At 36.7% G+C, this 23017-nt stretch overlaps 4 protein-coding genes across 4 annotated transcripts in view; all 4 read right to left on the reverse strand.

Moving 5' to 3' along the window:
* Window positions 1-875: 875 nt before the first annotated feature.
* Window positions 876-12721, reverse strand: LOC112151708 (AT-rich interactive domain-containing protein 3A). Its single transcript, XM_024280739.2, has 9 exons — window positions 12226-12721; window positions 11407-11928; window positions 7552-7620; window positions 7396-7468; window positions 6019-6202; window positions 3416-3666; window positions 3039-3305; window positions 2861-2950; window positions 876-1951 (listed from the first exon to the last, which is right to left on the reverse strand). The coding sequence occupies exons 1-9, from the start codon at window positions 12247-12249 to the stop codon at window positions 1824-1826; spliced, it is 1608 nt and encodes a 535-aa protein (XP_024136507.1). The 5' UTR covers window positions 12250-12721; the 3' UTR covers window positions 876-1823.
* A 1180-nt stretch (window positions 12722-13901) lies between these two features.
* LOC112152838 (cytochrome c oxidase subunit 5A, mitochondrial) lies at window positions 13902-18042 on the reverse strand. The gene is made up of 5 exons (XM_024282636.2): window positions 17878-18042; window positions 16995-17111; window positions 14570-14691; window positions 14375-14496; window positions 13902-14288 (listed from the first exon to the last, which is right to left on the reverse strand). The coding sequence occupies exons 1-4, from the start codon at window positions 17948-17950 to the stop codon at window positions 14383-14385; spliced, it is 426 nt and encodes a 141-aa protein (XP_024138404.1). The 5' UTR covers window positions 17951-18042; the 3' UTR covers window positions 13902-14288; window positions 14375-14382.
* A 504-nt stretch (window positions 18043-18546) lies between these two features.
* LOC112151845 (protein mono-ADP-ribosyltransferase PARP6) overlaps window positions 18547-23017 on the reverse strand; it is a 10931-nt gene continuing 6460 nt past the window's right edge. Inside the window, exons 13-19 of the mRNA XM_036212133.1 lie at window positions 22693-22805; window positions 22529-22601; window positions 22374-22443; window positions 22205-22284; window positions 22051-22114; window positions 21880-21964; window positions 18547-21789 (exon numbers count right to left, since the gene is read on the reverse strand). Coding sequence (XP_036068026.1) covers window positions 21693-21789; window positions 21880-21964; window positions 22051-22114; window positions 22205-22284; window positions 22374-22443; window positions 22529-22601; window positions 22693-22805 — 582 coding nt within the window. The 3' untranslated portion in view covers window positions 18547-21692. The remainder of the gene's footprint in view (window positions 21790-21879; window positions 21965-22050; window positions 22115-22204; window positions 22285-22373; window positions 22444-22528; window positions 22602-22692; window positions 22806-23017) is intronic.
* On the reverse strand, window positions 18894-19448 carry LOC112151846 (ribonuclease P protein subunit p25-like protein). Its single transcript, XM_024280932.1, has one exon. The coding sequence runs from the start codon at window positions 19446-19448 to the stop codon at window positions 18894-18896; it is 555 nt and encodes a 184-aa protein (XP_024136700.1).

Below are 23017 nucleotides of genomic sequence, written 5' to 3' on the forward strand. Positions count from 1 at the left end.
TGTGATGCCCGAGTTTATTCCAGTTTTGAAAAAAAAATCGCTAATGTTTTTGCTTCAATTTGATGCTAAATTTACATATGGTTTGAAGCATATTTGAATCAGCACCAAGGGGTGAAATAAAAAAAAAAATTTGATTAAAATAAAAAAAAAAAAATAGACTCTGCAGGTTTCTTCTAGAATATTTTAGAAGCATGGACTGAATAACTTAAATGTGTTTTTTTCTAAGTTTAGAATGAAAATCGGCTAAATCTAAAGTGACTTTTAATACTAAATAACTAGGTTCCAGGTATGTACTTTTACAAATGTACAATACTTGATCAAAATGCCTCAATGTACAAGGTTGCAAATATAAATCTATTTCTCTTCTCTTTTTATGAAAACACAGTGTGTATTACACAGCTTTTACATGTTTTTTATTATTATGATTTATGAATGGACTTGGACTTTACACATTAATCCCTTTTGGATGACTCCTTCTGGGAAATTGGATTTCCAGCAGCTTAAATGCAGACAGCAGAGACAGCACACTCTTGGAAAAAAAGGAATAACCACAAAAAGTTGCCAATATTTTATATTCTCCTCTTTCCTAGTGGGTTGTTGAAAAAAATGCATTGTCATAAACTGACTTTACTTAATTTGTTTAGCTGGGCAATAGAAAAGGAAATAAGTTTTATTTTCCTCTTTTTTCTTACAGCCATCTTGGGAGTATTTCTGTAATATTTTAAATAAATAATATTTTAATGTAGCATGAAAAGGGGAGGTGAACACAGCTGTAATCCTTCTTTTGTAAAAGCATACACAGTGAATTTAAACACATCAACAACAACAGTTAGGCTGTGCATGATTCTTTTATTTGTCATGAGAACATATCAAAAATATGTTAACCCAAGCCCAGCCCTAAACATCGACATTTTTCAGTTTGCCAAGTTCACACTCGTGTGACTGATTGTCCACACACACACAAATGATTTAGAACACACCTGAATGAACACAGGCATGATTCAGCATTGCATATTTGAGTTGTATTGAGGTAGCACTGTTGCAGTGTTCATTCGTCCACAGCCTGAGGTCAGTATTGATATATATCCTCTGCATTAAACTATATAGTATGAGTTAGATAAGTCTGAAAACATTGAAGTCGGTTGAGGTAAATGTTGTTTCACTTCAAGCTATTTACATAGTTTCTTGCATAAATATTGCATCTCACTTCATTTTGATTCACAGGTGAGATTCAACACAGCAAAAAAAAAAGTTAGAAACGCCCAAACAAAAGGTTAAATAATAAAAAGTTAAATAAAACAACATGTAAGTAACTTTAATGTCCTTTTTAGGAGTATTTCCAATAGACTAATAGCATGCATATTTTCTGAAATTACCTATAAAGAGAATAAACTAGACTTTCACAACAAAATAAAATGAAAGTAAAGAAACATACTCCAGATAAAGCGATGATGCTAACCTGATACTTTCTGATTTTCCTGCATTAAAGCAATCAAGTTTCTCTACTAACGGCAGAATCTGATATAGAAATGCAGGAAAAGTCCAAAAACCTCAGCTCTGATTTCATTGACCCACAGAAAAACCACATACACACACAAAACCGGTTCATTATAACCCCTCTAACAGGCACTAGTGTAAACGGATCTAAACCTACATTACAGTCAGTCTGGCGGATTGAAGGTCAAACCCCGGTGTGCTCCTGACTCCATAAAGTTTTGATAAATCTTTTCAGGATAAACTGGAAAACACTATGATGTGTTTCGTGTTGAACGCTGCTGATGAAGTTCTTGCAGATTAGAAAGTAATAACTTAATTTAAAACCCTTAGTTTGGCCCCTTTGAAGACGTGGAAGATGATGGTGAGGAGGGTAGAGCGCTGAAGCCACTCGCTCCTGCGGGGGTCAGGGTCTGAGATGGCCCGGGAGCAGCCGACTTCTGAGCAAACAGAGTACCTAAAACACACAAAATGAGAATAAAGATGATGTTCATTGAATTTTTTGACCATCAAGAAGTAATATTCTGAAAGTTTTTAACCCTAATTGGCTGCAGCGTTCTCTCAAAACAACAAATTATTAGGACCACCAAAAAAAAGTAATATGACAAGATTAAAGCTGTAAATTTATGAGAAAAAAAAATAAACTCAAGACTTTAAATCTAGTAAATTTGCAACTTTAATCTGCTAAATTTATGGGATTAGGATCACACAAAAAATGAATAAAATCATAAATGTACTAGATTAAAGTTGTAAACTTACAATTTTAAATCTCGTAAATTGATCACTTCTTTCTTGTAAATTTACAAGTTTCAAGAGAACAAAAGGTTCTGAATTTTTTGTTTTTAAAACCTATCCAAAAATAAGCTTCACAAAATGCTCAGCGTCTTTAGATTTCAATAAACACAACTTTAGTGTTTTTCTCATTAATTTATGACTTTTTTTCATGTAAATTTAAGACATTTCTTGTAAATTTATGCATTTTTTGGAAAGTTAAGATTTTAAATAAAAAACTAAACTTAAGAGAAAAAAAAGTCTTAAATTTAGTCTACGACTTTTAAACTATTAGATACACAACTTTATTCTTGTCATTTAAAAGCTACAGCTTTTTTCCTCATAGATTTGTCTTCTTTTCTTGTAAATTTAGGACTTTAAATATGTAAATATAAGAGAAAAAAAGTAATAAATTTGCCTATGACTATTAAACTTTGTCATCGTAATTTAACTGTAACAATTTTTTATCATATTTTTTTACTTTAAAGTAGTAATTAAAAGAAACTGTTTGTAAACTGGTTCTAATACTCTATTGTAGTCAATGAACGAATCATAAAAATAAGAGTTTTCTTTAAAAAAAATGTTCTGAACTCACCTGAGTAGATGGTACCATTAACCTCCACGGATACGCTGATGCTGGCCGGTCCGTCAGTAGAGATGCTTAGAGACAAATCCTGTTTTTTTTCTGTGAGTAAATCAATAATATATCCATATAATTACTGGATTGTTATGTTTAGAAAGGTTTAAGATCAACGAGAGCAGTCGGAGCTCACCGTGGCCGTTGTTGAGTTTGAGGTTCATGGGGCTGAAATGAGACGCCATGGCCAGCAGGTTCTGCTGGAGGGCCTGCTGCATGAGGCGCTGCTGCTCCTCTGCAAGTCGCAGGATTTTCTTCTTTGGACCGTCGGCTGTTGCTGCTCCACCTGCTGCGCGGTCCAAACGCTCTCGGAGATGCTCCAGTGTGGCCGTTTGAGCCAGATGCTGCTGCTGCTGCCCAAGAGCTACAGGTAACCGGGGCATCACAGGGGTTAATGTCTCCTCTGGAAAAATAAGGAGAAAAAAAGGAAAATTACATAAATTGTTTTCTCAGGGAATACATAAAAAATAAATTAAGGTTAACGACAACACATTTAGATAACAGTGCTTGCACCTGTGTTTCGTTTTAAATGTGGACTTCCAGATGCGCTCAGGCCATTGTGTGTAGTGGGGTTGGCTTGAATGGAGGGAGAAGGGAGCAGAGTGTGAGGAGCAGGTCCTGAGGTCGGGGAGTAGCGGTAAAGGCTGTTGGTGTAACCGGGGCGCCGGCCCTCCCTGCGGTTGCTGTCAATGGCTGCCTGGAGTTCACCCGGAGAACTCAAACCCTTCTTCTCACACTCAAACGGGTACAAATATTTCATGTACCTGGATGGAAAAGAACACAATTCTTCTATTAATAAGCAAAAAAACCCCAAAACTTTAACATTTGAAACTTAGACTGTCAAGGAATCAATTCCACATAAAATCCAATAACTATTTTGATTTATACTTTTAGATCAAATGAATTAGCAAAATGACCTAAAACGAGTGCTTTTACTATTTGTAGTGGCTGTTAATTGTTTCATTTCTGTAGTGTGACATTATATGCGCAATTGGAATTATGTAAATTGATTTTTTAATAATACAATCAATTGTGAACACATTCTACCAAAACATTTAACAAGAAATAAGTGAGAATGTGAATAGACTTTGATCTAAGACTGAAAGCAGATTCAGAAGTGTACCAACTCCTCACAAGATTGAATGTCAGCGTGCCTTAAAGTTGAACCACGAAATGCTCACAAACTGCAAAATGACAACATTCTGAGACTCGAGCGGTTGTTCACATAAAAACCTTCTTTTTCATCAGAGTTTTTAGAAGGATTTATTTTTTATTTTTTTACATCAATTAGATCCAAGTTAGGGTTTCTGAACCAAGCCCCATTATCCGTTTCCAAATCTGATGCTAACCAGGAAGTACCAAATGTGTCAGTTCCTCAAAAGACCACTGGAGGCAGGCTTCAAAATGACACAATTTCTTGTCATACAGTATTAAAAGTCATAATTGTTTCATTTAAAAGAAACCTGTGTACATTCTCCATTCTAAAGCCATTATGTTTTATGCTTTATTTAAAACTCATGATAATCTGATGTGAAAATCAGTTGTTTAGATTTGATTAAAACTAAGATTTTCACATATTTGTGGACAACTAGACTGAATGACCTCTCCCTCCTTGTGTTCCAAACAGGAAGTAACCGCTGGATCCAAAAAGCTAAAATCCCACAGACTTCAGTAGAGAAAAAAAAAATAGCTTTGACTGAGTCATTCAATTTGTCCTCTGATTGGTGACAGTAGTTTCCATGGAAAAGTTGCTTCAGAACAACTCGGACCAATCACTGCTTACTAAACACACCTGGCTCCAAAAGGCAGTGTCTGTATTAGCGGAAAAATTGGGACTGAATTGGCTTCATTTTGTTGGAGCCTAAGTAAAAAATGTTTTGGTAGTTTTTTATTTATTTTCTAGTGATAATGAGAGAATGAAAAATACACTGTAGTGTCCCTCTCTTCCTGTCCCACATTGAGACACGTAGACTTTACCTGTGTGTCTTTATTTTGTGGTCAACAACAAAAACAGCAGCAGGAAACACTTCACAAAAGTTGTTTTTAGTCTATTTTTTTTTCATTAGTGGGGATCTACGCTCCTTAAACATTTCCATCTCATGCACCATTCCCCTCCCTTTATTTCCCTAAAGCCTCTGACGGCATGTTCAATGACATAACCCAGAGTCGCCAAGCGTTTCTGCAAGGTGCGTTCACTGAGTTCCGGACATCCGCGGCAAAACAAAGCAGTTTATCAGAGAAAATATCGAACACCAGTAAAACTGATCCATTTATAATTTATTGATTAGATGGTGTTGACACTTTTTCTGAAAAAAAATATTTGTTTTTCTGCAGAATATATAAAAATGATAAAAGTATAAAAGTGGACTGAAGTTGGACTGAGTGGCTTTTTGGGTCCACTCAGTGAACTCACCACGTGGAAATACTCAACGACCCAGGGTTCTGTCATTTAACCTGTTTTTGGGGGGGGTTCTGGGGAAATAAAGGGAGAGAGGCTGGTGCATGAGACGGAACTTAGTCGTTTGAGGAGTGTAATCTACTAATAAATCAAAAATACACTAAACAAATTTTGTGGAGTGTTTTCTTCTCATGCTTTTGTTGTTTACCACACAATAAAGCGACTTAAAACAGGTGAATTCTCGGCAGGAAAGATAAGATCGGCTTACGTTAAAAATGTATTTTTTCTAGTTTTTATTTCAAAACTGTGGCTTTTGTTGCACCAATGGGTGGATGTCTCAGAGAAGGAGAAATGCTTCGTTCATGTGGTGTTTGAACAATTGGAAAAATGACTGTTGGGAAAACATACACGAACATCGGAAAAACAATAAATCTTGCAGCATTAATCCAGAATAAGTTTCTGCACCTTAAAAAAAGGTCAATTTACTTTATCTATGAGGAGACACCTGAACTACAACAAAAATAAAAAAAATCATAAGGATTATCAATATAATTTATTCCAGTTTGGAGGGCCAAATTAACTAATATTGGCCCACCTCTGCATTAGAATGTTTTAAGTCTTTAAAATTAATTCATTTTCAATAGTTTCACAACAAACTGTTTTGTCTTTAGTGAAATACTCCAGGTTTTTATTTCCTTCAAACCGCAGAAAAACCTACTGAGTGCGGAGGGTGAAGGCGGCGCTGGTGATGGACGTCGGCAGATTCAGACCTTTGGTGATCTCCCTCCATATTTTCTTGTTAATAACTTCTACCAGTCCTCCTTTCTCTGTTACCAGCTTGAAAAGCTTATATAAATCCAAGACCTGTTTGGCCATGATGGGGATACGATTGACAGGAGTGCCTGGAAACGGAAAAAGAGAAAAGAAAAGAAAAGTGAGCACATTTGTAAATCAGACTTATTTGAAATTAGGTTTAATTTAAACGACAAAAAGTCACATGAAGGAAGCAAAGAATGAGAAGATATTCTGATTAGGTAATGGGGCTTAATGAAGCTAATTTCAGGTGAATGGGGGTGGGGGTAATTCCGCAGCAGAAGTTTTGTTGCTACATTGATTTGAGTGAGGGGGGAGGGCGACGGCAGAGCCAACAATGTCCGCCAGTCACAGGGCCGGCTGACACCTAACCCCTTCAATCCCGATTTGGAGAAAAGCCAATTAATGAAGCAGACTAAAAAGCAGCTGAAGAAATGAGATTACTTTGTACTTAAGATCAACACATGGCAGGAAGCCGCACGTGAAATGTTGAAAGCAGCAAAGTTTGCTCACATATAGAAGGATTTGTCTGCTGCGCTTTCGTCAGACTCCAATTTTTGCATTTAGCTTATTGTTTAAACAGTTTTAGGTTCGTGAGGTTGAAGTAAGAGATCAAAAATCTGGTTACAAATCTTCATTAAAATGTTTTTTAAGACCCACTCCGATGAAAAATTGTGTTTTTAACACATCTCATGACAGAGAACATATATAAATTAAGCTCAAAATTGCATTTCTGCATTTTTCTTTATTAAAATCATGAATCAGTAGCAGGAGAACAAAAGTTATGTTTGAAAAATGTGAAATAGAAAGTACACTGGGTGGAGCTCCATGCATGTACGTCTTTGTTTTTCTCGTCCGAGCTCACATTTGGCTCAAAACTGTACAGACAGATCGCTCTGATATTCCTCACCATTTTTGTTGCACCGATGATTTTAGGTTGGGGTTATGAGGGGCTGTAAGCTAATGAGAGAGCATGTAGACGGAGAGCTCTCAGTTATGGGTGACAGAAAGTGGGGACGGGGTTGCCTAGTACCAAGCGTTCTCCCAACAACTCAAGAGGGGAATTTCTAATTAAATCCTGCCGCTTAAATCCGAGAAAACAGTATAAATATGTTGATTTTGGCCAAAAACTGCATTAAAGACCACTGGGAATCCCTTTAAAATAGATCAGAGTGGGATTTCAAAAACACAGACACAAAAATGTGTGACATAAAAAAAATTAAAGCTACAAATTAAAATGATTTTGCAAAATTAACAAATACATATACTGTATATATTTTACCCCGTTTCTGCATGAAAACAAAGAGTTCATCCAGAAACTCCTTCCGCTGGGGATCAGAATCTAGCTCATAAAGCTGCAAGTACAAAAAAAAAATTAGCAGGAACTCAGGAAACTCTTTACATGTGGTCAAGTCACATTTGCATCAGACATACTAACCTTGGCAAAGTCTCGGGATGGCTCTCCTCTCACTTTTCCTCCATCGCTGTCGTCAGTCCACACCCCTCTCTGTACGTTTACAAGACACAAGTATGAACACTTTTCAACTCTTCTCATTTGTATTTCATTTTATTATATACAGTTTATTATATTCTGAAGCTAAAAATAAACCAGATCCTCCTAAAAGTCAATTAGAAGCTTCTAAAGGTTATACTTCTAAAATGTTTACACTAAAACAACATTTTGGAAGGATTTGCAGACTTTTTATATTTTTAAAAGGAATTCCTGATGTCGAGCAGCCTATTGAAGCTTCACTAACAGTGGTGTTCATAAACTATTTGCTTAGAAAGGTTAAGGAGAGAAGTAACCGTATTGACTGAAGACACGGTTTACTACAATCGACACGCAGACTTTCCAAGCATGTTTGACCTGAGAAACTATTCTGCACACTGAGAAATGTTTTCTGTTGTAATTTAAATCGAGATTTTTTTTTAATGTTAGAATACTACTGAAATGTTTAAGCTGCTACGTTTGTTTAAGCTTAATTGTGTAATTTCATGCTTTGATTTCAAATAAATAAGTTAAAGCATTAAAGTGTGCTTCAATGAAACTTAAAGTAGTTTTAGAAAAAAAAACATTTGTGAACATGAACAAATCTCCATTAAGAAATATACAATTTTAAGGATAAAAAAAAAGATGTGAACTGTTTAATTAAAGCACAATAAAATTGGAAGTTCTTCCTTTCAGGTTACACTAAATAAAGAAGGACTGACTGATATGTTTTTATTTTTTTTTATGTCAGTTCTGGACTTCAGATCATTTACAACCTCAGGTGGATCTGAAACCTGACAAAATAAAACTACATAAATTGTGTTTATATATATATATAAAAGTAGGATTTTTCCATTAAAAAAATGACTGATTTTGTAAAGATCTGTAACTTTTTAAGTGTGTAAACAGCTTTTCCTCGGAATGCGGCTAAGTCGTATTACGTAAAGCAACATTTTAGCAGTTTCTCAGTCGGTTTTCCTTGAGTTTAATTCAGTTTTGGCACCATTTGGTTTTACTGATGTGATTCAATTTTTGCTTCAAGAAGAGCAAAGGCAATAGTTTCCTGATGTACCAATATACAGGTATTCTATGTTGCAAAAAAAAAATGTATGAATCTAAATACTCTGTGTTAGACCCCTTTCCTTCTAAAACACACAAAGCATCACACCACTCTAATTACGGGTGTCATTAAAGGTTAGAGGATTTTGAAGTGTCTCGAGAGACAAAAGGGAGTTGGGGGAAAGTGCAACAATGCGGAAATGCCTCCTGAGGTCATCGTCCTAAAAAAAAAAATGTAAAAACTAAACGATAAATGTAGGCTAGAAGAAGCATCTTAACTAAAAGTCTCTTAGCAAAACTTTTAATTTGATTTTGGCCCATGTCCAGGATGCAGAATAATGTGACCTTAACATGATAATGGGAGGATAAAAATTTTTACACCTCAAATAACATAAATATTCAATTTAGTACTTTTATCATTCCTCCAAATGTATTCATACATATTGTAGGCTCACCTTTTATGTTATAAGATCAAAATAAAAATATTGGCCTTTAAAAAAGTATTTGCACCGACTTGTGTTTGTTGTAGCAACACAGAGAGTCTGAGATGTGAAAAGCGTCACATTTGACCTGAATATTTGGCTCCAGTCAAACTGCAACGCTGCACATGTTTATGGTGAAAACTCCATTCAAACGGCTGACAATTAGCAGCTGCATCAACGTAGTAAACACTGACCCTCTTTAAACGTGGACCCGCATTCCTCACTTTGATGCTGGTTCCCCTTACCCAGACCTTGAGAGGCAGATGGTCACCCTTCTCCTTGTTTACAGAAGATTTTCTCATTAATGTCACAAAGATTTAAGGAGATTTCATTTTAACTGGGCAAACATTTCCAAACATCATTCTTGAAGAAAATGTTGCATTTGAAGAAGATGTTGCATTTTCTAGTAGAAATCCCAGCGGAGGCAAATAAACATCAGTCTTTTGACCATCAAATGGAAATAAAACCCTCCCCCCTTCTTTATTGATAAGCCACTGAGACCTACTGTGGATCTATTAACAAAGAGCTTTCAGTTAATTGCTCGGAGCTCTCACACCACACATCCTGGCTTGGGAATCCAGATTCAGAATGTGGGTCAAAAAAAGGTCTCCTTTGTGCCTTTTTAAAGCTAACATTTGCAAACTAATTGTTTTTATTTGAATCAGAAGGTGTAGATTCCATAAAAATTAAAGTGTTTGCAGCCCAATTAGTTTGTCTAATGAGCTTCACTAAAAATAACGGTTTCTCCTGCAGAGCAAAAGTGAAAAGGGGAGAAGGAGTGACTTCTTTTTTTTTCTTTAATCCAAATCAACTTATTAAGTCTTTTATCAGCCCAGAAGTCAAGATCATTTATCTGGACCCCTGCCGGGCTGTGGGCCGGGATCATCCGGGAGGAGGGGCTGTGGGATTCTGGGTTAAGGGCCTCCACAGTGAGAGCGCCACACAGGCTGTGGAGCATGAAAAGCATGTCAGCATCTTCAGAGATAATTCAATAAAAGAGCCGAACAAAAGAATCAGCTAAAGACGCCGGAGCTGAGAGGACAATTAAAGGGAGCCGTTTCAGCTGGCGGCCGCTTTCCTTAAAACAAGTGCAGACTGTATGAGGATGAAAGGCTTTTTATCACTGCAGCAACTCTCCAGAGGGCAGAAATATCCACATTACCCCTACAAACATCACTGCAGTTAATCTGAAATGTGTGCAAAGACGAAAATGGTTTGCACTTTTAAAGAATGAAAATCGTGTTCTTGACTTATATAAAATATTTCACGATAAATCTACTGTTGCAGTAGGACTTTAAGGAGCACAGAAGCTTAAAAGTGAACACTTTTTCTTCCCTTTTACACCAAAACAAACCAATTTTCTCAACAGTCCTGACAGTCGATGCTTCAATTAAACATGATAAATGCTCCTCGTTTGGTGATCCGGCCTGTTGAAAGTAAACATTCCCACTGCAGCACCTTTATAATGTATTGATTGCATGTAGCGAAATTAAGCTGCCATTTAGCGTTGCTAAGTAACGGCTAAATTATGCAAAGCTATTCAATGAGCTACAGTGGAACATCAAGAATAGAAATGCTGAAGCTTCTGTGGTGGTTCCTGATCTACGTTGAGCAAGATATTGGAGATTTAGGAAATTTGGTCTAAATATATTGAAACTAATAGAAATAGCAGCTAAAAAAGGTCATTTTGATCCATAAAGTGAACTTCATAAGTAGCTTTTTACATGCTGGGATGCACCAACCCAGCTGTCCCTTCACCCACAGCCCTCATTAATCATAATGCATTACACTGACATGGGGGCCTTTGCAGGGGGAACATAAACACAGAAGAGCCAATCAAGAGAGGGATGAAAAAAAAAAGAGGCTCCTGGTTCTCAAAGACTAAAAACGTGAACACCGATTTAGATTTTTCTCTTGCTGATATGAGTTGTAGCCACAAATAAGCACCTGAAGCTATTTCATTAATCCTCTGTTCTCAATTCAACTCCTCTGGCATACTGGCTCCGTTTGCACGGTTAGAACTGGAGCTCAGCCAAGAACAATTAACCCAGCTTGTAGCAGAAACGTTTTCTTTTTAATTCCCTCGCTCAAAAGCATGGGGACGCGAGGACAAGGGAGGCAGAAGATCTCTGGCCATGTCAGTAATTAAGCTTTATCAGCAGCCGGGCATGATGCCAAACGGACACACTCCTTCCTCTCTGTGTGAGAAAACTGGTTAGAAGTCAACAAGAGGAAGTCAACAATTAACAATGAAGACAGCTACCTGCTTATAAGGCTCGTCGTAGCTCCATTCTGGAAAGCCACTGGGGGAAGTGAAGGAGTGTTGACCTACAGGAGAAGACGACAGGTTCTTCTCCTCTTGCTCCTGTTTGATGACCAAAGGTGGAGACGTGGAGTTCTGCTCCTCGGCTTTTGGCTGTAAGCATCCCGGATAAGGCTGGAAGTTTGACATCTGCAGCTTCTTGGCTTCATCTCCCTCCTCATTCTCCAACACCTCCTCATCTGAGTTGTCGTCTTCATCATCTTCTTCTTCTTTGGAGTCCATCCTTCTCAAACCGCTGCTCAAAACTTGAGGGGGAGACTGATAGATCCTTCCACCGGCCGTCCCAAACAAGTCTGGTCTGAACCAGGAGGTGCCGGCCGCAGCAGCCTGTTGAGCAAACTGGAGCTGGAGGTGTTTTTCCTGTAGGTTCATCTCCATTTTGGCTTCTTGTTGTCTTTGAAGGTGCTCCATCACTGCTTCTAGCTTCACCCCTGCAGGACTCCCCTCCTCTGATAGGCTCGACTATGGAAACAGAGTTCAAAAATCACAAAATTTACCAAGAAAATCCAATTTCATAAGCTTATTAAAAGTTAAATATAACTAAATTCATTGAAGTTTTCGTTGCTGGAAAAGCCAAGCATGTTTATTGCCCAAATAAATGTGTGTTTAGGACACAAACAAGACAACAGTTTTCCATAGAAACAGAATATTTTGATCTAATTTTCTTTTCTGATTTGCTTCCACTGCAGCCCCTCGTGGATTTGGTCTAAAAACACAGGCTCCACATTCCCCGTCAGCCGCTTTGTTACCGCCACTCACCGTCTGCGCCCTGGAGTAATTCATCCTCGCCAACAGGTCCCGGTTCCTTCTCTGTCCTCCGGCAGAAACAAACGCATCGCCCGAGCAAGTTTCCTCAGAAACCCCCGCAGAGGAGGCGCGGATCGGAGCTGGAGGAGGGGGACTAAAGCTGCGTGCGCGTTTCCTCCCTGGCCACTGCCGCGCATGGAAACTCAAACATCTTTGATTGTCTTTAGCTGGCTGACCCCCTCACCCACAGCTTGAGGAGAGCGAAAGGCCCGCCCCGTGCGTAAAAACCGCTCCTCTCTTCTTTTATTCGTTCACTTTTTTAACAGTTCCTCACGTTTTACCAAGAATTCCCCCACAATCTCAGTCTGCATTTTTTTTTTGACTAACATTTATTTTGGGGGGTGAACCACAGTCTCCAAACTGCGCGTAATGACCGTCTGCATGTGGGAACTCCATGAGATAACTCTCGGTTTGCTTGAGAATGAGTAGACATGGTTACTCCCACCAACCTATAAAAAGCTCCGGGGCAGATGCTGCTGCTGCTGACACCGACTGATTGATTACAGGATACAAGCAAATTGTCTCAGTCCAACAATTAAACCAAGGAAACTCCAAACACACAAAAAAGATAAGATAAACAGGTTTGTTGTGCTGCTTTGCAAACATCTCTAAATCCATGTATATTTTAATAGGATGGATGTGTTAGGAGCTAAAAACAAGAGGGAAAAAAAGTGTTTTAATAAAAAAAAAATATATGAATGAGTTCACATTAAACAAATAAATGAATAAATACGGAAGGATTTAAAAATTCGCAACTAAAAAAAAATCAATGTGTTTTTTTGTTTGAAATTGACTATTTAGATGATCAACATGTAGTTTTTTAAATACTAATGGAAAAAACAATTATCAACTACAATTATTTTTATTGGGAAATGATTAACATGTTTTCTAAAAGATTCAGTGATACGGGAATATTTAATTTTGGAGATTTAGACATATTTCAAATGTTTGGGGGAATATTCTCGGATGCTATAGGCTGGTAAATTAGAGACTTATGACCTGCCCAAGATGCTTTTTAACTATTATCATACAGCTGGATGTGTTCCTACCAGGAATGAGCAGGAAAATGGATGCCATTGAAGCATAAAACAACAAAAGCAAGCTATTCTGCCCACAATTTCTTTGAAAGAAACTAAATTAACTCCTCCGTTGCTAATTCAGCTCTATATTTATTTTTGACTGTTATGGCTCTGATTTTACTTTGTAAACTAAAATGTTTTCTCTCACACTCTTTCAAACAAATTTATCTGCTTCTTTCCAACTGTGCAGTCATTAAATTTGACACGATCAGGGTTCCACAACCTGAGATGTATTGAATAGGGGAAAAAAGTGATCGGTTCTCAGCATTTTAGAAGTAATATTTAACCCTTACCTCTCACAAATAAACAGCAAATCTTTACCATGTCAGTGCTTATCCTGTTAATTGTTAAATGTTTCAAAATTTAAAATAATTTCAAATAGATCATTGTATCTGCTTTTGTTACAACACAATGTTCTTTAAAAACACCTTTTTACTCTTATAAAATCATAAAGTGTTACGTAAATCTGTTTAATCTTTAAATTTTAGCTCTTTTAAAATCCAGAACTTGACATAAAGAACTTTTTTTTTATAATCCAATAAAACAAAATGAATTGGAACAACTTTATTTGACCAGCAAGTAATTCCCCTGAACTGCAAATGGAAACAAAATCAATCTGAGTTGAATAATTGTAACATTCACGTGACCATGCTGCCCCCTTCTGGTCAGATGGAGTCCTGCACACCCAATAGCTCTGTTTTGAACACAGAAATAACAGCAATCATCTCTTAGTATTGCTCCAAAAAGGTCCTGAAACAGTCAAAAAAACATTTCGATATACTTGTGACATTTAAAGATACATTTCCTTTATTATGTTCATCCATATTTTACAGGTCAAAGAACCTAATAAAGGCCAAATAATATACCACACTTTGATGAGGCAAACATGTAAATACAAGAGATGTGTGTCCTGGGCAATGCACTCTGCTGAGAGACCTGCAAGAAACAAAAACAAAAGGTTTGTTTATTGTGAGTATAAGAACATGTGGCTTATATTAAAAAAAAAAAATGATAGTACTTACTCAGTACACTACACTTTGTCGATGCCGAGCTCTTCTGGTGTGGAAATGCCAAGCTCGTCTAATGTTGGCTTCAGCTCCTGGATCACGTATGGATAGATATCCTTATGAGGGCCGGCCTTGTCCTGACAAAATGACCAGAACGACATTTTAGAAACACAAAAGTGATAGAAGGCAGCATTTGCTGACGAGTCTCACCTTCACAGCTTCCAAAATTCGGATGGCGCTGGCCAGATCGTTTAACCTGCGGCAGGCTCTCAGCGCTGCCTCGAGAATCTTTGGCTCGGGAACAAGGTCATACCCGATTAAAGTGTTCATGCCTAAAAACACAGGTAGACCTCATTATTAGAAGGATTTTGGCAAAAAGTGTCATTTAAATTTAGGAGAGTATATCAACTGTAGCTTAAAGAATTGTCATCTAAAAAAATCCCAAACTAAGAACTGATTCCAAATTTGGTTTGAATACACATAATCTATAAATACTCCATTATATCCCAATGTAGCACAAAACATAAATAAATAAGGTGCTCTAAAACATTACAAAAATGTCTTCATATTATCTAAATTTAACCAAATTGTTGGTTTTGAGAGGGTATTTTATTGATTTTATTCAAATTTAGAGTAAATATCAACAAGTGTGCGTTACATAAACTACTTACTGCCTAAAATGCCACTTACAAACCAGCTGTTGAAGAAAACAGATATCTTCTTTAAAGTATTAAAAAAAATATGAGCAGCAAATGGATCCAAAACTGCAAATGGAACAACAATTTCAGTAATATCTTTATTATAAAAACACTAAGACAGATTTGTTTTCTCTCCTGTTGAGCTTATTACTGATATTTCTATCTTTTGTCCTAACACAGTTTTCACTCAGTTCATCTTTTTCCAGTACTGTTATTGTGGATGGAAAACAAAGTAAAAACTGATCTGAGATGCTTTTTTTTTTTTTTACCATGACCAACTTTTCTATATTTAATGGTGGATCTTAGATCATCCTAGTAGCATAAACTATGGACTTTTCTGTCTGGGTTAAGCCTTAATCAGGAACCATCAACAAACATTTTTCCTCATTAGACAAAATGACACACTTAAATTTCATTGGTATTTCCTTTAATCTAAAAGTATCTGGTATTTAGCGGTTTCCCAGTCTGACGGTAGCATCTTTGCATTCTTTAAGTTGCAAATTTTACATTAAAACTGCACACAAAGTCATGAAAACAACAACACTGTTGAACTAAACCTGTCTTAATAAATGGTGTAAAACTCAAATCTACTAGAAAAACAATTAGTTTGCCTTTGTTGACTATGAAAATGGATTCAAAGACATGGTAGAAGGTTTAATTCTGAGAAGAAATAAATCGTATTGTGCAGCCTTTGTGGGTGTAGGAGAGGTGAGGTGGGCACACCTGAACCCAACTCTCAGAAAAGTCATTGTGGCATTGCGATTTTTTGCAGAGAAGAAACATTCCAGCTGGGGGTTTTAATGTTAGGAGTGCAACAATAGCACTGTTTGTGTGTAAAAAAAAAAAAAAAATACACAAAAAAATGCCCAACACTTAGATTTAAAAAAAAGAAAAGCTTTAGGTAGAAGGTTGATGCACTGCTGCAGTCTCCAACGCATCGACTCAAAAACTGTTTCTTATGGATCTGCGTTATACAAGTGAGAAAAGTTTCTGCTTAGATTGCTTTTTTATTATTATTTTTGGTTCTGGGAGCAGAAGGGAGAATTTCAATTTCAATTTTATTTATATAGCCCAAAATCACAAAGAGATTTGCCTCATTGGGCTTCAAAATATAAACAATTGTTAAAAACTAAACAGACTACATAAACTGGTTATCCCTGCCCTGAGACCCTCCCTCCCGGTAAGGAAAAACTCCTAAAAAAACCTAAGTCAGGAAAAAAGAAGAAACCTTAGGGATTCCCACATGAAGGAGAGATCCTATCCCAGGACGGACAGGCGATAACAAAAATATATTTTTATACTACAGTTTTATGATCAATAAAGGCGTTAATCATCCACTCTTCCTCACAAAAGCTGCTACCTCTTATCAACTATTCAGTCTGGATCTTAGTCAAAACACTGCAGCTCAATATGCACACAGCTGTGGATTTATTCATCAAATACTTTCATTTATTTAAAAAGAAAAAGGCACAGCAAGTTTTACAGGACATTAAACTTGAGATGGCTGTGCTGCTGTGGTGGAAATATAGTTCTGGGAATAGTCAGTCATCATGAATGTTCAGAACTACAAGCTCCACCCCCAAATGCTTCCTCACTCTAAACTACTACCTCTGCAGAAATGCCTTTTTATGGGCTAAACACACCAGTGCAACCTAAAAACATGTTTGTTCTTACATTAAAGGCATCAAATTTATAATCAATTGAGGCTTTGTTTCAATTTTTAACAAAGCGTAGCTATGCATCATGGGGATTGTTTATTGTTGGATTGGAAAAATAAAAGCCAAAACATATTTTTTTAAGAAGTGACAAAAACATAAAAGTTAAAGATAAGCACTTTGCTCTCATAAAAATGTGATGTGGCTTTTCAGGAAGAAGGTTGCAGTAAGTGAAAGCGCCCAGTGCGTACGTGCAACATCGACACCTGTGCATGAACTCACCTTTTCTAAGCTCCCATGCATCAATATCTGGCTTGTTGAAATAAGTGACCCAGCGGGCATCAAACTCCTCATCTGTCTCCTGTTTCCCATGTGAGTAGCACCTTGAGGCCAAAACAGCTGCACAGAAAGAAGAGACTTTTACTGAACTGTTGCTTTCTTTCTGGTGGTGTTTTGGCTAAAATAAAACCAGAAATCTAGATTGTATTAACACAAAACATCAGCACCGAAAAACTCGGATAATTTAAATATTCTGTAGGATTATTTCCAACTTCTTCTTTTGACACTTTGACATTGGAGACTGATGCTTAATGTAACCCTAAATAACCCCTCTGTCCTGTTAGTGTCCTATAATCGGGTTACGACTGAAAAGAATAGATACAGAGAGAAAGAAAAAAATCCCAGAAATATTTCTTTTAAACGTTTGTTACAATATAGTGTACTACTGTAAAATATTAAACTATTTTACTCTATAGTCATTGATCCAGAGTGGATCAATGACCGAAGCTAGCAGAGTTAGCATGCTAGCAGCGCTTTCACAGGGCCCGAGCCCCTCCAAGTGGGTCACAGCAAGGACACAACAATCATTCAGAGAACGCCGGGTTTATTTTTAGAGAATTAACTCCTCGACTCATCCGATTAATGGTCGTAATAAGTTAACAAATAGTCACTTTTATTCATCCACCCGCTAACACGTTTAACTTTTTTAGCTCTTATTGACAAACGAAGATGAATTGGATAACCTTATATTAGCAAGCTAGTTAGCTTAGCAATACAGGAACCGCAATGTGAGGACCTAAATCTGGTTTCCGCTCAAGTTGTACTCTGATAACTTACCAAGTTTCGACTTTTAAAAACAGTCATAATGGGGGGGAAACGTAAATACCTTGACATCTGGGCTGTGAGCGGGTTAAACTCCGGACACCGGAGACAGAGAGTCGGACGGCGGCTCGAAACATGTTGCGGCAAAGACAGCAGCAAGACCCGGCGAGCGAGGAAGGAGCTCACGTTATTTCGAAGAGCCTGGTGCGGACGTGACATCCTGCTGCGCATGCGTAGACTGGATTATGGGGATTTTTGACCATCATTGGTCAACATATAATAGAATAAAATAGAATAAAAATATAATATAATATAACATAATGTACTTTTTTTTAGACATATGTAATCACATTGTGTTAAATCATTCTTTTCCAGGTGTTTTTGATGAAAGTTTGAAGTCTCAACAGAAGTTATACATCTCAAAACCAAAGAAAACATAGACCTGTGTGAATCGTTTATTGATTTGTTTTTGAGGAGGCATTTATTTTGCATTTGTGCCACTTTTTAAATTCAGTAAGACCTTTGAAATGTAAGTTTACAACTAAAAGAAGTACCAAAAGTACCAGGAATGACTAGATAAAGAAGAGATAAACAAACAGAGCAAACAATGAATGAACCAGAGTAAAAGTGCTCATATTACAAAAAGTTTAGATGATAAAAAAGTACAAACGGATGGAAAAAAATTGTATTTTTTTCTGAGAGACAAACTGGTATTTAAGTTGTTTTAAAACTCCTGCTGTGTTGTAACAGATGAGCAGATGAGTACTTTATTGAAAGTTCACTGTTGTTTTTTACTAGTCATCTTTTGTTTTTTTTAGTTCCTTCTACTTTTACTTTATGCTAAAATTCATCCTGACATGGTGCACAACACCGACCCCCTCAAATTAGTCAAATGTATATGCTAATTATCACTAAACCCAGTAAAAGTGGGTAGTTATAAAAAGGAGTGAATGTGTGGTCTATGAACAAAGAAGCACAGCACACTCACGTTTATTTAAAATACAAAGAAAAATTGCCAACCAATAAAAAAAAACACTAGTAGTTCTTAATATTTTGAAAGTCAGACTTTTCTTTTGAAGCTTAGAGATGACTTTCAATCTGCCCATCCAAACAGAGTCTCTTGTGCTTTGGTGAAGGACCGGCTGGCAGCAGACCACCAGAACTCTCTGGGGGGGCTCTCTGTGGGGCTTGATAGCCGGGCTCCAGTGGATCCAGAGGATCTTTAGAGAGCAGGATCCAGATGGCAGGAATCCTTTTCTCCAACACTTGAGATGGAGTTTCCCGTTGTGAATCTTGGTTTGCTCTCTTGTAGTAAACTTTGGACAGCTGATGCAGACCTGCCACGCTGCGTTTCAGGATTTCCACACAAGTGATTGTCTTTGTGATTCCTCTGCCTGAGCCAGTGAACACCACCTGTCTTATCCTATTATTGTCTCTGTCACCTTGGAAGCGAGCTGTTACAATACGTAGTAAATTGTGGATCTTGCTGCCCTGTTTGACACGCATGTGTAGGGTGTTGGGTGTAAGGCCTGGGATGGGATGGGAATTGCTGTTCCCTGTGAGGAGGAAGTTGATACTGCTCGGTTGGAGAGATGTTAGCGATGGAGTAGCAAACGAAATGGACGAATCATCCATTATGTTCTGCATTTTAGGTAATTCTTTGTGAAGTCTTTGCAAAATAAGAGCCTTAAAACAAAACAAAAAAAGTTTTTACAATAAAAACTTGCCACTTATCTTGATTGTCTTTTAGGCTGTATTCCCATTCTCTCTTCTGTGCTCTGAGATGACAGCCAACATAACGAGAAAGGCGTTTATTTCTCCACTGGTCGAAAACAAAACAGCGTCCTTGTTCCACTCAGGTCTGAGGACAGCTGATGCCAACAGGCACATATGAGGCTCAAAGAACCACATGTAGAGTAGGACACAATTCTCTTAAAGGCACATACAATCATTTTGCTCCCTTCAAAAAATAAATCTGCATTTCAACTTTCTTTATGGTTTCACAAATACTAAAGAAAATTACCGCCAAACCTCTAGAATAAAGATTCACACAATTAGATTAAAGCTAACAATCTTTCCTCAACTCCATTATCAGAGCAAAGAAGCCATATGGTGCTAAAGAAAGTCTGCCTTTAGGCTACAACTGCAGTTTTGGTTTTCTCCCCTTTAATCCATCACTTTCTGGGGTGACCCAGATTGCTCCATCCCCTGTTGCTCTCTTCAGGGAATGATGTGTTTGCAGACTTAAAACACACTTCAGTTTGATCAATTCTACATAAAATCAGAAAAATTTGATGTTGAAAAAGGAAATGTAACCACAATAGTTCAAAAATCCGTGTCCCAGTGGGAATGCTCCTGAGGTGGAAGGAGAACAGGCAGCTGCAGGGCTCATATGGAATCAGTTTACTGTTATAATGATGTGTTTCTGCCTCAATGGATGACATGCACCACATGTGATTAAAAAAGTAAAAGCGCAAATGTGGGGTACTTTGTATTATTCAAAAAAAAAAATGGCATGCAGCTTTTACACTTTCTAAAAGACCTTTAAGATAAACTTGCATATTTTTGTGTTGGATGTTGATTTATGTTCAGGTACATAAAATATAGTGTAAATTTTACGGTAAAAAAAAAAAACTGGGAGCTGTGATAGACAGAATTTCACTGTAAAAAATAAGGTTTTACTTTAAATTTTAAGGAGAAAAAAAGTTTCTTTTTTACAGTTCTTTTTGGGTAAAATTCCTAATTTTTACTTTAAATTGCAATGTGTTTACCCTTAAAAATACAGCACAACATTATAAAGGTATGAAAGTTTTTCTGTTCCATCAATTCAGAATTTTTTTAAACCTTTTAATTTTCATTCTGAAATTTCCAAACCTTTGAATTTTAATTCTGTAATTTTTAAACCTTTGAATTTTAATTCTGAATGTTCCAAACCTTTGAATTTTCATTCAGACTTTTTTTCAATCAAGGGTAAAAAAAAAAAAAAAAGGTTTAAAGAATTCTGAATAGATGGAACAAAAAAAGTCCATATAAAATTGACATTCATTCATTTTTAAGGCAGAAAACTGGAAGCTGAGGTTGCCAGAATTTTACCGCAAAATATACACTGGTACTTTAAAAAAATAAAAAAATAAAATAATTGCTATTATCATATATTACAGTTTTTTGTTGAAAATTGTTTCATAATTTTACTGTAGATACATTCAATGTATCCCATAAAAATTACAATGTCCATCCACAAAATTAACAAAGACGTCCAATAATCTTTACAGAAAAAATACTGCCAGCCGAGGTTGCCAGACTTTTACCGTAATAACAATGCTACCCTGTTAGTTTAAGATTATGCAAGTGTCTTTGTGTATGACTTCTGTGACTCGTTTAATGATCCATGGGAGGTAAATGTGTCATGTCAACACATTGTAAGCATGCACAAATGAGAACAGTTGCTCTGCTTTAGTGCTGAAGGAGTCCCAGTTTGATAGAGCACCATCTTGTGGTGGAACGGAGTTATTGCATTAACAATTAGAGTGTAATTGGTGATAACATAATTGGATCTTTGTTTGGTTTAAATTAAATTAGCACCTTCCTGAAAAGTAAACATAAGAAATTTAAAGCAAATTGTGAAACATAAAAAAGTTTTATTTGAAAACATTTACAAAGTAGTTTTTTTATTTTTTTGGCAGAATTCTGTTATATTGAGGAGAATTAAATATTATTCTAAAAAATGTTTCAAGCAAGCAAATTCTTTTAGATCAAGAGTTTACCAGCCATGAAGACCAGAATCCTGAGACATCATGATCAAAATGAACAAGATACATTTTTTTTTCATAAATGCAGGTAAAAAGTTAGAGCAGATACTCATGTAAGTGTTTGTTTTTCTCAACATGGCTTTGAATCAATCACTTGTAAAATTTCCTTCTGGATTTGTGCTTCTTGGGTGTTGATGTGCATGTCTCCCACCTGCCCATTTTCATACCTGTTCCAGATTAAAACATTGAATTAAAGCTAGGAAATCCTTAATTATTCTTAAAGGAGAGGAAGAGGCACAGTCTGAAGTTTTACCCACACGAAGAGGAAGCGGGTGCAGACGTGGTCGGACACCGGACAAACCCAGATGTTTCCGTGCTTCTGAAGATCTTTGGAAGTTATCACTGTGGAGACAAAAAGTCTATTTTGAGCTTTACTTTTTCCATTTTTAAGTGAGTTATTCTGTGATTTTTCACTGCCAGAAATTTACCTTCACACAGTGCAACACAGTTCAGGTTACGGCTTTGCAGAAACCTGGTTTGTCCCAGATGTTCCTAAAAAATGGATACAATTCCAGAAACTTACAAGATACCTCACATATTTTACATTAAGACAGATGGTTCAAAAGAGACGGATAGTTTTACCTTCTTAAATGTGTTGATTCCATTGTATTTCTTTAAAAGTTCTGTCTTAGTTTGCATTTGGTGCTGACCTTTACCCATGTCTAAACAGGGAGATGTTAAGAAACACAGGAACATTTGGAATTATGAAATTCAGATGGATTTAGGGTTTCAGAGGAAATTATATTTTTACCAGAATATCCAAAAGAAATGCTTGAAATAGGGCTTAAATAGATGCCTCTCCCATATGCAGCTCCGTGAAGCTTAAATGAAGAAGAACAGCAGTTTCAGTGTTTTTAATATATTTTTTGAACTAAAAAACATTTTTTTTTTCCTTTTGAACTTTACCTGGAATTTTGTATAAGAAGCATTAACCAATCCTTTTCTCAAAATGGAGTGCCAGTTTTCAATGTGGGAACCACTGAAAAAATAAAAGTAAAACATAAAGTTAAAAGTTGGCATCATGTATAAAACAGAATTTTTCTAATAAAATAAACTGTGCTTCTATTTACTGAAAAGCAAAAGTGCTTCCGTAAAGTTTCCTGGCTGTTTGAAAGCGAGCCTCTTTGGATGGAGGGCTGCTGATCAGCAGGAACTGATGGGGGGTGTGCATGAACTTCAGTTGCTAAGGAGAAAAAACAGATTCTGAGCAGTGCACGAGAGAGAGAGATTTCTTTAAGATAACTTTACGAAAACGCATACAATCAGAGTTTTTCAGATCTGCCAGCTGGTTTTTAAACACTTTAGAAGTCAGAAGTGACCAATCCCAGTCCTCCAGAGCTGTCGCTTTGATTCTTCATCATCTTTCTGCTAGTTATTAATTAAATATTTTCATTC

This window comes from Oryzias melastigma, linkage group LG6 (genome assembly GCF_002922805.2).
Source record: "Oryzias melastigma strain HK-1 linkage group LG6, ASM292280v2, whole genome shotgun sequence".
NCBI lineage: Eukaryota > Metazoa > Chordata > Actinopteri > Beloniformes > Adrianichthyidae > Oryzias > Oryzias melastigma.